At 45.3% G+C, this 16,365-nt stretch overlaps 1 protein-coding gene across 1 annotated transcript in view; it reads left to right on the plus strand.

The window, feature by feature from the left end:
* TNKS2 (tankyrase 2) overlaps positions 1–16,365 on the plus strand; it is an 89,906-nt gene that overhangs the window by 43,254 nt on the left and 30,287 nt on the right. Inside the window, exons 10-16 of the mRNA XM_075935130.2 lie at positions 913–1,004; positions 1,083–1,161; positions 5,291–5,462; positions 7,984–8,063; positions 8,539–8,684; positions 13,788–13,953; positions 14,201–14,420. Coding sequence (XP_075791245.2) covers positions 913–1,004; positions 1,083–1,161; positions 5,291–5,462; positions 7,984–8,063; positions 8,539–8,684; positions 13,788–13,953; positions 14,201–14,420 — 955 coding nt within the window. The remainder of the gene's footprint in view (positions 1–912; positions 1,005–1,082; positions 1,162–5,290; positions 5,463–7,983; positions 8,064–8,538; positions 8,685–13,787; positions 13,954–14,200; positions 14,421–16,365) is intronic.

The raw sequence follows: 16,365 nt of genomic DNA on the forward strand, positions 1-16,365 counted from the left end.
AGTGTCTAGGCCTACCTAAACTTTTGAACTTCAGCTTGTTTGCCTGCCCTGCCCTGCACCAGGGCCTGGGCTGCCTTAATGAACTACTGAACTGCTGTGAGTTTGACCGTCGCACCGTATACTCAGGGCCTGGGCTTAAAGAGGACTTTTGTGGGGTTGTTTACCAGCTTGAGAACAGGCCCAAGCCCCAGGATTAAGCCAGGTGGCTTACACTCACCTTTTGCAGTAACTGGAGTTCTTTGAGAAGTGAGTCCCTGTGGGTGCTCCACTACCTTCCCTCTTCCCCTCTACTTTAGAATTACCAATACAGATTTTACAGTAGAGAAGGAACTGGAGGCCTCAAGTCACGCCCGCACTATTTGCAATGCTGTTGGTGTCTCAAGACTCCTACTGCGCGTGCATGACCCACATGGAGACTGCTACCTTAAATCTGGAATAGATTGCATCAGGTCACCACCACCACCACCTAAAGTGAAGCAACCACTAGGACTTGCATCTCAAAGAACTCCAATTAATGCACAAGGTGAGTAACCTCTTTTTACCCAGTTTGTCTAACTACAGTTCTGTTAAGCTAACAAAGGGAAACACAGAACATTATTTTTCAGTTTACTGGTTCTGTGTTTATTAATTTTCCCCATATTATTATGTTATACAGGTGTTCAGAGTAGACAGTCCTTCTGGCATTAGAATCTACGACTTAGTGTTAAAAATTTAGTTAAATGATGTGTTGGAAAATCGTAATGCAAATTTCTGAACCCATATGTATGGCCCATTGAAATCCATAGTACTCTGCATGGTCTGTTCTAGCAATTCCTGACGCAAGATCTTTCCGTAGTTTGCAGTTGATTAGTAAGTAATAAAATGTTGTATATAACAAGAACATTATTAATGCTGCAATTTTGAAATATTTAGCACTGTGCTGCTGCATCCCCATATCCCAAGAGAAAGCAAGTTTGTGAATTACTTCTGAGAAAAGGAGCCAACATCAATGAAAAGACAAAAGAGTGAGTGCTGTGGATGGGTGTGTTACTCGTTCAGGATGATTTCATGGCATGCAGGTTAATTGTAATTTTTTTTAACAGCTTTTTGACACCTCTCCACATGGCATCAGAAAAAGCTCATAATGATGTCGTTGAAGTGATTGTGAAGCATGAAGCTAAGGTATGAATTACTTCCTATATTTTTTTCTCCTAGAATTATCTGTAAGGTGTAATGTAGCACAAAGTAGATAGACAGCGGTTGTAAATTCAGCATTGTGCATAGAATTAGGTTTTGTAAGTATACATGTTTTATACGCAACACAGATGATATACATATAGGTTGAACCTCTTTAGTCCAGGACTATCTTGTGCAGCAATATTCTTGGTCTGACATGGTCAGGGACTCTGGGTTCTCCAGAGTTGGAGCACTCAGGAAAAACTGGCACAGCAGGACCAGGCCTCAGGGATGTTCCAGGACAAAACAGCCTGCCAGTGGCTGGGAAGAGAGCTGGGGAAGAGCAGGCGGGGGGGGGGAGGGAGGGGAGCTGTGGTAAGAGCTCAACTGTTGGGGCCAATGGTGGAAGCCTGGTGGAGGAAGCAGGTACTAGGAGCTGGGAGCCAGGCTGTGGGGCACCAGCATCCGGGGCTGGAGGCCAGGAGCAGAGCCTAGGGGCAAGGACTGGAGCCTGGTGGCCAGAGCTGAGCGCAGACAGGGCCTTGACCTTCCCTGGTCTGGCAAACTCCCTGGTTTGGAATCAGTTAGGTCTCAAGGGTGCTGGACCAGGGACATCCAACCAGTACAGGCAGTCCCCGAGTTATGCGGATCCGACTTATGTCGGATCCGCAGTTACGAACGGGGCCCTTCCTCTCCCTGGTCTCCAGCAGACCAGGGAGAGGAAGCAAAGCGGCGGAACACGCGGGCAGCGGACAGCCCAGACGCGTCTGGGCTATCAGCTGGCTGCATGCTCCGCGGCTTTGCTCTGCTCTGCTCCCCGTCCCCCTGGTCTGCAGACCAGGGGGACGGGGAGCAGAGCAGAGCAAAGCTGCGGAGCCCAAGGGCAGCAGGATAGCCACGGCGCGTCTGGGCTGTCCCGCTGCCCGCGTGTTCCGCTGCTTTGCTCCCCGTCCCCCTGGTCTGCAGACCAGGGGGACGGGGAGCAAAGCAGAGCAAAGCCACGGAGCCCGAGGGCAGCAGGATAGCCACGGCGCGTCTGGGCTGTCCAGCTGCCCCCATGCTCCGCGGCTTTGCTCCGGACGCCTGTGGTACAGCAGCTGGGGCGCTGCCGGTTGGTCCCGTAGCGCCGCTCTGGGCGCCACTGGACCAACCCAGCAGCACCCCAGCTGCTCTGCCCCAGGTGTCCCCAAGTCAGCAGCTGCTGAAAATGACCAGTGGCTGACTACAGGAAGCCCCTGCCCCGGGCTTCCTGGAATCAGCCGCTGATCAGTTTCAGCAGCGGCTGAATCTGGACGCCAGTTCCGACTTACATACAGATTCAACTTAAGAACAAACCTACAGTCCCTATCTTGTACATAACCCAGGGACTGCCTGTACTTGAATAAAATTATATCTATAGACTTGATGAATTTGTAACATTTTAACACACACAATCCTGAAGTTTTACTAATCACTAATTCAGTAAGCACAGAAAAAAAATGTATTTGGTGCTTAATTGAAAGCAATAAAATTGTGAAATTGTTTTACAAAAAACAAAGACAGAAGGTGGCAAATAAACTAGTTAGAAGAATAGTATGTAAGAGATCTGGGGCTTAAATTGGAAGATAAAAAGGAGACAAAATAAAATGGTGTCACTGGCAATAAAATTAAGGTCGAGGTCAAGATGTTGCATAGCTGTGATGACCCATTGCATTTTGGTCAAGTTTTCACTTAGAGAAAGTATGGAAATAGGATGTGCCACTTAATGTAATCACATGTACAAGACTGCTAAAATAGACTTACAATTCTGATTTTGGAATGTGAAGATAGGGCTGGGCAAAATATAGCCCATGGACCACATCTGGCCCGCCAAGCCACCAAATTTGGCCATCAACACAGTGGGGAGCCTCAGGCAGGCTCCCTGCTTCCTGCACACCACTCAGAAAAGTGGCTGTTGGGATCCTGTTTGTCTTTGAACATCTGCATGCCCAGGGGAGGGGAAGAGGCTTTGTGTGCTGCCCCTGCCCCCTAGCACAATCCCAATGACTGGAAACCGGCCAATGGAAGCTGCCTATTTGAAGAACGGGCAGCACACAAATCACCCCTCTCCTTCTCCTCTCAGGCTCTCAGCTATTCACAGACCCACATGGCCCTTGCCCAAGCTTCCTGCTGGGCTGCTGGCCGGGAGTCGCCCAGGTAAGTCTCCCGGCCAGAGCCTGCCTCTGGCATCACAGCCTGTCCCTCCTCCCTCACATAAACTAAACCCTCTGTCCCAGGTCACAACTCAAACCCTGCACCTCTCCTGCACTCCAGTCCCCTGCACTAAGTCACAACCATCTCCTTCACCCCAAACTCCCAGATCCCACACCTCCTGCTGCACCCCAGTCTCTTACCACGAACTTCCTTCTCCGTCTATCCTCCATATCAGACCCTGCACCTCCTCCATTAATATCATGGAAAACTGCAGCCCTTGACAGCTTTCCAAATTCTTGGAGTGGCCCCATATCAAAAGTTATTGCCCACTCCTGCTGTAGGACTTCTGACATGGCTGTTGAGAGAAGTCTAGAGAAGGATACAAAGCTAGTTTTATGGTTGAGTTTAGGGATGTTAAAATGCAGTTAATTGATTAGTCGAGTAGTCGATAGAATTTCCATCAACTACTCGACTAGTCGATAGGCATTTCTGCGTTCCTAAACTCAACCATAAAATTCAACCACTGGGGCTCTTGTATGTTTCAAAGGAGGAATGTGGAACTCCGTGTACAGCCTGAGGCCAGTGGGAAGTCCCGCTGACTTCGGGCTGTACATAGGTGCCTGCTTTGGAATGTACAAGCGTCCCCAGCAGGAGCACTTGTGCACTTCAAAGCCTTGGAGCGGGGGACTCATCAGCTGACCCCGGTTCCACGCAGCATTTCAGTGAAGCCCGGGATCAGCTGGGGACTCCCATAGATGCTGTGGGTGAGAGCCGAGTAGAGGTACCATTCTCAGTTAAGTGAACTATTTGCCATGTGGAATGGGAATTATTACTCTGAAACGGGTTTTAAAACTCTGGGTTGTGGCTTGTAAGGACAAGTTACTAGCTGACTGCGAGACACTTTGTTTCCCGTTCCTCCGCAGCTACGGGTGATTGCAGCTCCCGCTGGCTGAAGATCTCTGTTCCCGGTCAGTGGGAGCTGCAGGAAGCAGTGTCCTGGTCCATGCTGCTTTTTGGGACTGGCTTCCACTCACTGCCCTCACAGTGTACATTTCTGGCACCCCTGTATATACAGCCCCGAGGAGGGCTGGGGAGCCCAGAGAGTGGAGCGGGGACTGTGCTGACGGGAGGCAAAGCAGCAGATCTGGCTTAGCATTTCCAGGGGACGAATGACCCCCAGCACCCAAGAGCTGCCTCTGCCTGTTACTTTTGCTTCCTGCTCCAGGAAAGTTCCATGCACCAGAAGGGAAGAGCTGTAACAGGGAGGAAGCCAGGCAGTAATGGCTCATCTAGTGTAGACCAGGCCAGGGAGACAGTTGTATGTTCTTCACATGCTCCTGGCAGTACTTGTGAAATGCTGGAATAGTGGTATTCTTGCAACAGCTTCTGCAGCAATGGCAGGCACACTATTAGCACAGCAGCTGCTTGGGTTAGTCCCAACATTGCTGAGAGTTACAATTGTTAGGCATAGTTGCTCTTGAAATGTAATGAAGGATCAGCAAAATAATTTGTGCCAACATCTCTAGCTACCAGTTATTTCTGTGTCATTCTATGACTGTTTGAACTGGCACTACTTAAACATTTTGGAAATGATTAGTCAAATCATTTTCTGGGTAGCACCCCAGCTTTACTGTTTTGTTTTCAATAAATGTATTGGAGGCTAAGGGCTATAGGGTCCTTGGGTGCCCACTACCCTTGCTATAGAATAAAAGCACAGCTACTTGTTGTATTTAAGGGTAGCAACTAGCATACATTTTTCACATGTTCTAGGCTATCCTTTTCATGGAAATGAGTTACAAATGTTTCTTAAATGAAAATCAAGATTCTCCTTCATAGGTCCTGGGGTCCAAACTGTTGACACAAATGCTCATTGTGAACTTCCACCTATCATTTATGAAAATAAGTTCCTTGATGGTCTTCAATCCTATAAAACTATATTCTTAAGATTCAATGTTCTCTTTAGGTTAATGCATTGGACAGTCTTGGTCAGACTTCTCTGCATAGAGCTGCACATTGTGGCCATCTGCAGACATGCAGATTGCTGTTGAGCTCTGGATGCGATCCATCAATTGTCTCACTGCAGGGATTCACAGCTTTACAAATGGGAAATGAAAGCGTTCAACAATTACTACAAGGTACTATGTTTTTTAAGAAAATAAATCAATTTTTGAAATGGTGTCATACTTTTGCAGCATGAGCAGCTAGTAAGGAATACTATTGAGCTCAAGCAAAAGTATATCTTATACTAGAAGACTTACCTAGCATTGTCCAGACTGTTCAGGGCAGGAGGCTGGTGGGGCAAGGGTGTGCAAGAGTCAGGGCAGGGCCTTGGGGATGTGCCCCAGGGAGGAGGCTGGGGGTCTGGGCAAGTGAGAAGGTGAGGGTTGGGTAGTGTGGAGGGGCTCAGGGTAGAGAGTCCCATCTGGCAGACTTTCTCTCCCTCCCTCTCTCCTCTTGTCTGCATAGGCCTTCTGTCAGCCCTAGCACTCCTCCTCCCCCCTCAGCTACCAAGGGTTGGGGCAGGAGAAGGGATTTAGGGCTACCCGGTCTGCTGGCAGGCAAGATAGCAGAGCTCCAGTTCTGCTAGCCATTCTCTTGGTTGTACGGTTGCACCCAGTGGTCTCTCTGCAATATAGCTTTCCCCTGTGGCTTACTGCCCCCGTGGTCACTCTGGGTACATCTAAACTACGCTTTAGTTATGAAAGAGGATATGCAAATTCTGTGGGAATTTGCATATCTTCTGATCTCACTTTCAAAAGCAGTCTGGATGCAGTGTTTTCAGGGGGAAAAATCCCTTTTTCGAAAAACTGCATAAACCCCAGTTTTTGAGGAAGAGCGGTTTTTCGAAAAAGGAGGTTTTTTTTCCAGGGGGAAAAAAACACGCAGCCAGACTACTTTCACTTTTGGAAGACCCGTAGAATTTGCATATCCTCTTTCGAAAATAAAGCATAGTCTAGACATAGCTGCTCAGTATTGCGTCCCTGCTCTCTGTGCCCCTCCCTTTTCATGTTATAGAAAGCATCCCATTCTCGGTACTTCCTATTTTCTTGACACAACCCAAACCATGGCCTTGCTTTAAGTAAGGATAGGAGGAAGCTACACACCAAATTTCATAGTCCCTGCTTTTCTGTTTAGGATGAGTTCTTGAACAAATGTACTCAGACTGACATGCAGACAGATGGTTTCACAGACAAGCATACAAATCTCTTCTATAGATACAGATTTTTATTTATTTATTTATTGGTCTCATCTGTTAATTGCTACTCAGTATGTTTATGGATCTGCCACTTCGAGTCAGTTTAGGAAAAAAACACTTAAGAATAATGCCTAAGGCTGAAAGTGAGGCTCAATACTGGCTTGTTTTGTTTTACCTTTGTGACTAGAGATAAGAAAGTATAAAACCCAGGGTCATAAAAATACATTTAAGTGTCTGTGTACCCCACTGAAAAATTTCAGTGAAAAAACATGAATATAAGCTAAATATAAGCATTGCAGAATAATTGAAATTCTAAGACTGAATAGGAAAGTATGACTGCAATATTCTAAAGTTGATGACCATGCAAGAGGTGAATTAACACAATTTGGAAACTTGTGAATGCAAGGCTATAACTATGAGTTATGCTTTGTGAATTATATGAAAAGACACATGTTGACTAGAATTTCTTGGTTTACCTAAGAGCAACCCCTGAAGTACTATATAGTAGTCCGATCTTAAATATTCTTCTATCTACCGTATATACTCGAGTATAAGCCAAGTTTTTCAGCACATTTTTTGTGCTGAAAAATGCCCCCCTTGGCTTATACTCGAGTCAGCGTCTCGAGAACTGAGGAAAGTGAGTACACTGGTCAGGTTCTAAGGCATCCAGGTTGTTGTTATGTTATGGACTGCACGGCGGGGCCTTTCCAGAAACGGCTTCGTGCCTCCTGCTTGCGGGCGGGCTCAGCGCGTCTCTGCCGCCGGCCGGGTCTAGCCGCGTGAGCCCGGAGCTCCGGCCCCGGTAACCGAGGCGCTCGGGGCGGGGGGCGCTGCCGGAAGCGGGCTGGGCTCCGTGTGTCGGAGGCCGTCACTGCGCGGGGCGCTCGGAGCCTCTGCCGGCCGCTTGGGTTGCGGATGCGCCCACAGGTGCTGCTCGGAGCCAGCGGCCTCGCCTCGGGGCCGCCGGCAGGGAGGCTCGGGGAGCAGCCGAGAGGGGCTCTGGCCTGAGAAAGGTCCGGGCGGGGGCTGAGCTGGTTGGGCCGAGTGTCCGAGCGTCTGTTCCCGTGTGTGACTGGTGCTGGCGCTGGGCGCTTTCTTGCAGGCGGCCCTTCAGGGGCTCATTGGATTGGCGGGAGGACTTTGAGTGGGAGTTACGGTATTTTTGATACCATATTGTTTTTGTTGACCCCCTTTTCCACTTACAGAGCTAGGTTATTGTTTTTCTTTGAAATAAATATTCATGTAATTTTATTGGTATCTATCTTCATTTTTTACATTTACCAGTAGCTGCCTCATTTCCTACCCTAGGCTTATACTCGAGTCAATATTTTTTCCCAGTTCTTTGTGGTAAAATTAGGTGCCTCGGCTTATATTCGGGTCGGCTTATACTCGAGTATATACGGTAAGTAAAATAAAAATACAAATAATTACTTGTATTATATCCCTGTTTTCTTTTATAGAAGGCATCCCATTAAGTAATTCAGATGCAGATCTACAGTTATTGGAAGCTGCAAAGGCAGGAGATGTGGATACTGTAAAAGTAAGACTACAAATGCAGTTTTAATATTTATGAAAGTGCGTATTTCACCAAACTCTATTTATGTTGCTTAAAAATGAGAGCCTTTCTCAGTCTGAGTGCTGTAGATGTATGATCTTAGTCCTGATCCCATTTATAATATGCAAAAACTCCCTGGTTAGATTTAATGAGTAATATTCGCCATTTTTCTGAGTCCCATTCAGTTCTTAATTGAAAAGAAAAAATACTGACAATAGTTATGAGTTTAAAGAAGGGGAAACAGGTGATTCTGTTTGCTCTCTCAGGATGCAGGATCCCTGAAAAGTAAGCTTTTATGTAAAAATTAATTGGCAAATTAAATATAATGTATTTAATTATTAAATCTTCTATTTTTGGTAAATAAAAAGTAACTTTTCATGCAGAGCAGTATTTTATAACCACTGTCTACATGTTTGTTTTTTGTCACGTTATTGTAAATTATTTTTGTTTTGCTTCACAGAAGTTATGTACAATTCAGAGTGTGAACTGCAGAGACATTGAAGGGCGTCAGTCCACACCACTTCACTTTGCAGCAGGATATAACAGAGTGTCTGTGGTTGAATATCTTCTTCAGCATGGAGCTGATGTTCATGCAAAAGATAAAGGGTGAGTACTCTTCCTACTAATCAGAAGTCCTTGAAAGATGCTGTCTGTGTGTTGTGGTAGTTCTGAGCCCTTGAATCTTGCTAACTGATTTATGTTCTGTCTTACTATAAAAACTTTATTATATTTCTTTGGAAAATCCTTCCTATATAATGCTATAAGGCATTCTCACTCTCTAATGCAATGGTTCTCAAACTTTTTGGCCTGCGGTCCACCCCACTCAACACAGATATTTCCACGGACCACCAGCCAACCACTCATGATGTCAGCATGGGTGCAGGAGTGGGTAAGGGGGGTCTGGGAGGTAGGGAGTGAGGAGTAGGTTCATGGTGGCAGAGTCTGGGAGTAAGGGAGGGTACAGGAGTGGGGTGGTGTTTCTGCAGGAGTGAGCTGTGAGGAGTGTGGGGGTTTGGCTCTGTGCTTTCCACTGCTCCCCAGCACCACTCCCTGCTACTCCCACTGACCCTGATTCTGGCCAATGGGAGCAGCAGAGAACACCTCCAGGTGAGTGGTTTCCTGGGCTGACGGGGGAAGGGAGAACGGCAGCATACAATCCACTTCCTTCCCCCACAAGCCATATCTGGCCTACAAGGCTTGCCAATGGGAGCAGATACCTGGTGTTGGGACTCCAACCTTGCACAGGGACCATGTGGCTGAAGCGCCAGTGCAGGCTCCCCATTGCAGGGGCTGTGAAGCCTGAGCCTGCGGCCCACCTGCAAGATGGTTGCAGACCACACTTTGAGAACCACTGCCTTACATTACGGCTGTTAAGCAAAGTAAGTTGTCATGGGATAAAAGGGAAAGTCCTCTCATAGATCGCTAACTGATTAACAGATAGCAAACAAAAGAACATAAGAACATAAGAACGGCCGTACTGGGTCAGACCAAAGGTCCATCTAGCCCAGTATCCTGTCTGCCGACAGTGGCCAGCACCAGGTGCCCCGGAGAGGGTGGACCGAAGACAATGATCAAGCGATTTGTCTCCTGCCATCCCTCTCCAGCCTCTGACAAACAGAGGCCAAGGACACCATTTTATCCCCTGGCTAATAGCCTTTTATGGACCTAACCTCCATGAATTTATCCAGCTTCTCTTTAAACTCTATTATAGTCCTAGCCTTCACCGCCTCCTCTGGCAATGAGTTCCACAGGTTGACAACACGCTTTCTGAAGAAGAACTTCCTTTTATTAGTTTTAAACCTGCTACCCATTAATTTCATTTGGTGTCCTCTAGTTCTTCTATTATGGGAACTAATAAATAACTTTTCTTTATCCGCCCTCTCCACACCACTCATGATTTTATAGACCTCTATCATATCCCCCCTCAGTCTCCTCTTTTCTAAACTGAAAAGTCCCAGTCTCTTTAGCCTTTCCTCATATGGGACCTGTTCCAAACCCCTAATCATTTTAGTTGCCCTTTTCTGAACCCTTTCCAAGGCCAAAATATCTTTTTTGAGGTGAGGAGACCACATCTGTACACAGTATTCAAGATGTGGGCGTACCATAGTTTTATACAGGGGCAGTAAGATGTTCTGGGTCTTATTTTCTATCCCTTTCCTAATAATTCCTAGCATCCTATTTGCCTTTTTGACCGCCGCTGCACACTGTGTGGAAGTTTTCAGAGAACTGTCCATGATAACTCCAAGATCTCTTTCCTGATTTGTCGTAGCCAAATTAGCCCCCATCATACTGTACGTATAGTTGGGGTTATTTTTCCCGATGTGCATTACTTTACACTTATCCACATTAAATTTCATTTGCCATTTTGTTGCCCAGTCACTCATTTTGGTGAGATCTTCTTGGAGTCCCTCACAGTCTGCTTCTGTCTTGACTATCCTAAACAGTTTGGTATCATCTGCAAACTTTACTACGTCCCTGCTTACCCCTTTCTCCAGATCATTTATGAATAAGTTGAAAAGGATTGGTCCCAGGACTGACCCTTGGGGTACACCACTAGTTACCCCTCTCCAATCTGAAAATTTACCATTTATTCCTACCTTTTGTTTTCTGTCTTTTAGCCAGTTCTCAATCCAAGAAAGGACCTTCCCTCTTATCCCATGGCCATGTAATTTACACAAGAGCCTTTGGTGAGGGACCTTGTCAAAGGCTTTCTGAAAATCCAAGTATACTATATCTACTGGATCCCCCTTGTCCACATGTTTGTTAACCCCTTCAAAGAACTCTAATAGATTAGTAAGACAGGATTTCCCTTTACAGAAACCATGTTGACTTTTGTCCAACAAATTATGTTCTTCTACATGCTTCACAATTTTATTCTTTACTATTGTTTCGACTAATTTGCCCGGTACTGAAGTTAGACTTACCGGTCTGTAATTGCCAGGATCGCCTCTAGAGCCCTTTTTAAATATTGGTGTCACGTTGGCTACCTTCTAGTCATTAGGTACGGAAGCCGATTTAAAGGATAGGTTACAAACCACAGATAATAGCTCAGCAATTTCCCATTTAAGTTCTTTTAGAACCCTTGGATGAATGCCATCCGGTCCCAGAGATTTGTTAACGATATTCCTAAAGATAGGAATAAATGGTCATTTTGAGGAATGGAGAGACACAAATATTAGCCTCCCACCCCCAATGGATCTGTAATGGGACCAGTACTATTCTACTTATTCATAAATGATCTGGGAAAAGGGGGTAAAGTGTGAGGTGGCAAAATTTGCAGATGATACAAAACTATTCAAGAGAGTTAAGTCCAAAGCAGACCATGAAGAGTTACAAAGGGATCTCTCAGTATTGGCTGACCTGGCAAAAAATGGCAGGTGAAATTGTATTTATAAATGTAAAAGTAATGGACATTGGAAAACATAATCCCCAAAGTACATATAAAATGATGGAATCTAAATTAACTGTTACTACTCAAGAGATTTTGGAGTCATTGTGGTTAATTCTCTGAGAACATCCACTCATGCTATGACAGTCTAAAAAGCTATCCCTTCCCCAATATCCTGTTAACAGAAAATATCATATTGTGTCTTCAAAAATCCATGTTATGACCGCATCTTGAATACTGTATGTAGATGTGGTCGCCTCTTCTCCATAAAAGATAAATTGGGAATTGGAAAAGGTTCAGAAAGGGTCAACAAAATTATTAAGGGTATAGAACAGCTGCCATTAGAGGAGTGATTAATAAGACTGGGACTATTTAGCTTTGAAAAGAGATGACTAAAGAGGGATATGATAAAAGTATTTAAAACCATGACTGGTGTGGAGAGAGTGTAAATAAGAAAGTGGTAGGCCAGGTCTATTCTGCAGGGGGAGGGTCGGCTTGAAGTACGCAACTCTGGCTATGTAAATAACATAGCTGGAGTCAACGTACCTTAAGCCAAGCGTGACACCATCTCCACAGCAGGAGATTGATGGGAGAGATGCAACAGCGAGGAATGCTAGTGCCAATGGGGCACACTCAGCGTTCAATTTAGTGGGTCTTCACTAGATCCGCTAAATTGAACCCTCGAAGACTGATTGCCGGAGTGTCAGTCCTGTAAGTGGAGACATGGCCTTTCTCCTTGTAACACAAGAAATAGGGATCAGCCAATGATAATATTAATATGCAGCACATTTAAAAGAAACAAAAGGAAGTATTTCTTTACAAACATACTGTCAATCTATGGAACTCTTTGCCAGAGGCTATTGTGAAGGTCAACATTCTATCTGGATTAAAAAGAGAACTAGTTAAATTCAGGAGGATACATCTATCAAAGGCTATTAGCTAGATTGGGCCAGGTTGCAGAGCCATGCTCTGAAGTGTCCCTAGCTCTGTTTGCTAGAAGCTGGGATTGGGTGACAGGATGGGTCACTTGATTACCTGTTCTGTTCATTTCTTCGCAAGCACCTGGCATTGATCACTGTTGAAAGACAGAATACTGGGCTAGATGGACCTTTGGTCCGACCCAGTATAGCCTGCCTTATGTGTTCATATGTTCATACAGTTATCCTCACTGATAAAACTAAGGCCACTTTAGTTGATAAAAGAAGTAATGAGCATTTTTAGCATTGGATTTTTAAGGATGTAAAGCCTTTGAAAGAGAAACGTGCATTCACAAGGGAAATCTGTACACAATTATGAAAATAAAGATTAGTCTTGCAGTATTTCTAAGTACAGTAAAACTCCATTAGTCCGGCATCCAATGCTCCGGGACTCCTGATGGTCTGGCACCATCAGGAACCCAGAAGTGCTGGGGGAGCCGGACAGGCTTCCCCGATTCAGCTGCTGCTGAAACTGACCAGCAGCTGAATCGGGGAAGCCGGGAGTAGAGCATCTGGGATGCTGCCGGGTTGGTCTCGTAGCGCTGCCCCTCGGGGCTGCGGGACCAACCCAGCAGCACCCCAACTGCTCTTGGGGACGCCTGGGGCAGAGCAGCTGGAGTGCTGCCGGGTTGGTCCCGCAGCGCCAAAGGACGGCGCTGCGGGACCAACCCGGCAGGACCCCAGCTGCTCTGTCCCAGGGGTCCCCGATTCAGCCGCTGCTGAAACAGATCAGCGGCTGATTCCAGGAAGCCCGGGGCAGAGCTGCTCTGCCCCGGGCTTCCTGGAATCAGCCGCTGATCTGTTTCAGCGGCGGCTGACTTGGGGACCCCTGGGGCAGAGCAGCTGGGGTGCTGCCGGGTCGGTCCCGCAGCGCCGTTCTTTGGCACTGCGGGACCAACCCTGCTGCACCCCAGCTGCTCTATTGCAGGCATCCCCGATTCAGCTGCTGCTGAAACTGACCAGCAGCGGCTGAATCAGGGACTCCTGGGGCAGAGCCGGACTATCGTAAGGGGGGGCTATGAGGGGTCTGGGGTGGCATCCCTTCCCACCCCACTCCAGACCCCTCATAGCCCCCCCTTCTGATAGTCCGGCATATCTAATAATCCGGCACCCCCTGGGTCCTAAAGGTGCCGGATTATCGGAAGCTTACTGTATATGGGTAGCTACCTGTTTTTCATGTTTTATTATCTTGATTTCTCTTCAAAAGCTTAAAAAACCCCGATGATTTCTAAAAAGTTGTAGAATATTCATGGTGCTATAGTTAGAGCTGTTTTTGACATAATTATTTATGTAAACCGAAAAATTAGCCTGTATTAATAGACGTTTGCTTAATCTTGTTTTTAGAGGGCTTGTTCCTTTGCACAATGCTTGTTCCTATGGTCACTATGAAGTAGCAGAACTGCTTGTTAAACATGGTGCAGTTGTAAATGTTGCTGACTTGTGGAAGTTTACTCCCTTACACGAAGCTGCAGCAAAAGGAAAATATGAGATCTGCAAACTTCTACTACAGGTACTTTATAGGTTGATAGAAAGGAAGTTAACCAATGAAAATAAGTGTGTTATGTTTCATCTGAAGAGTGCGGAAGAGCTTCTATTAAGAAATAGATTTTATTTGTGTTGGGTTTCCAAACAACGGTTATTAAAAATGAATTTTAAAATTAAGCAATATGTTTTAAGGGTAGGCTGTCCTTCCTTTTACAATGTGTGGACAAGTGAGATGAGTACTTAATTTCTTCTGGGCTTTTAATACTCTACAGCATGGTGCTGACCCCACAAAGAAGAACAGAGATGGAAATACTCCTTTGGATCTTGTTAAAGATGGTGATACTGATATTCAAGACCTACTTAGGGGAGATGCAGCTTTGCTAGATGCTTCCAAAAAGGGTTGTTTGGCCCGAGTAAAGAAGCTTTGTTCACCTGACAACGTGAATTGTCGTGACACACAAGGAAGACATTCAACACCACTACATTTAGCGGGTTAGTGCTATTAAATACTAGAGTTAGCTTAATCCATACTACAGAGTTAGGTTGATATACGATAACTTAGGTCATCCTGATTATGTCTGTGTACACGGACAGTCTTGCCTCCACCGATGTACTTGCCTCACTATGGTGATATCATAACTCCACAAGTGATGTAGGGCTTGTATTGGTGTAGTTAGGGTGATACAGTTTCTGTGTAGACATTGCCAGTTACTTACATCAGTTGTTGGTAATTTCATGGCTCTGTGCTGCAGCCATGAAATTAGCGAAGCCGCTCATAACTTGGGCTGAGGTGGGTGGGGGATTCCAGCTACAGCCCTGCTGACCTCAGGGTCCCAGCTTTCTGGTGGGAGCCTGGCTATATCAAGACTCCCTGCTGTGGGAGTACAGTAGCCATGGAGCTCTGTGTAGAGAGCTCTCCCATTGGAAGCCTGAGACAACTGCTTTGCTCCCAGCAGGGATCTGGCAGATGGGGATGGTTAGGCTCACAGCAAGGAACCTGGAGCTGGTTGTGGGGAGCTGAGAGCCCAGACTTGGCCTCCCTTCCACCCCCCTTCCACACACACTGCCCCAGTGAGGTATAGTGTGGACATCTGTCACTATAATTATGGTACATTAACCTAACATAGATAAACAACGAGAAATCATGTGGCACTTTATAGACTAAAAGATTTATTGGAGCATAAGCTTTCATGGGCAAAGACCCACTTCATCAGATGCAGCCTAACATAGGTTGACTTAAGTTTTTAGTGTAGACATGCTGTTAGCTGACTTGGTTAGATTCATTAGAGAAGAAATGTATTTTTGTGACAGGATAATCCTGAAAGCATAGGAGATTCTGAGGTGTGAAGTGGTCTACTCATCTCATATTGATGGTGTCTCTGATCCCTACCACTTATCCCTGTTTATTTCTCTCCTCAATTTCTTTGTTGCAGCCCTAAGCCACTTTCATCTTCAAACACCCTCCCCTTACAGGAAACATTTGCATATCAATTTTTTTTCTTCCAAAAACACTTAGATTGCATTTCTGCAAATTATATATATAAAAAAAAGATACATTTTAGCAATATGTCTTGCAGCCTTTCCCCTCCAGTCAAGTGGAACTAACATTGTGTGGGTAGGTTCAGAATTAGTCTTTATATATCATCTCTTGCTCTTTTTCTTTCCCCACCACAAAGCACTAGTAATCTTAATTATGGATGTCCTATCTACTTTCATATACAAGTAATATCTTATGTTGCCATTATGAAGATTGTCACTTAAACAACTATTTATTTTTAAGGGAAGGATGTACCATTAAAGTTTTATACCAACTTAATTTCTATATTATAGAGCACTGGTTGTAATGTATTGTTATCAATTTGCATTACATACATGCATTATTCTCAGTGGAACTGAGCCCAAAGGTTGTCATCAGTTAAGATAGTCACCATTTCTATACTGCCTGTTCACAAGGAAATTTAGACTTTTTGCAAAGATAAAAATAATGAAATGTAGCTACCCTGTGTTTCCTTTTCCATTCCAAAGGGTAGAGGAGTGAAGAGAAAAGCAGGGCTTATGTGGATTTGCATGGGGATGTTACAGCTAATGCTTAAATGTGTCTGTTGAAAAAAACTATGAAGTTAATGCACACATTTTGTTAGCTGTTTTCCACAAAAGGTGAAAAGATGTTTGCTGCTTAACTTTTTTGTTGGTTAGTAAAGGAATAGCGGGTATATTCGGTTAAGTTGATTTTTCTTTATCTTCTTTGGTTTGATGTCAGGTATGGTTGTCTGTAGTAACCTTAACCATTAACCGGATCTTGTCAAATCTAGGGAGTTTTCAGTGAGAATAACAAATCAGGATTCTTACCTGTAATGAAGAGTTTCTACATCGTTATTGAGCAGTACCCTCCCTGCTTGCCTTGCCTTTTCAATTTCTCCTTAAAACCAGGCACCAG

This window comes from Pelodiscus sinensis, chromosome 8 (genome assembly GCF_052426305.1).
Source record: "Pelodiscus sinensis isolate ZL-2025 chromosome 8, ASM5242630v1, whole genome shotgun sequence".
In the NCBI taxonomy this organism is placed as follows: Eukaryota; Metazoa; Chordata; order Testudines; family Trionychidae; genus Pelodiscus; species Pelodiscus sinensis.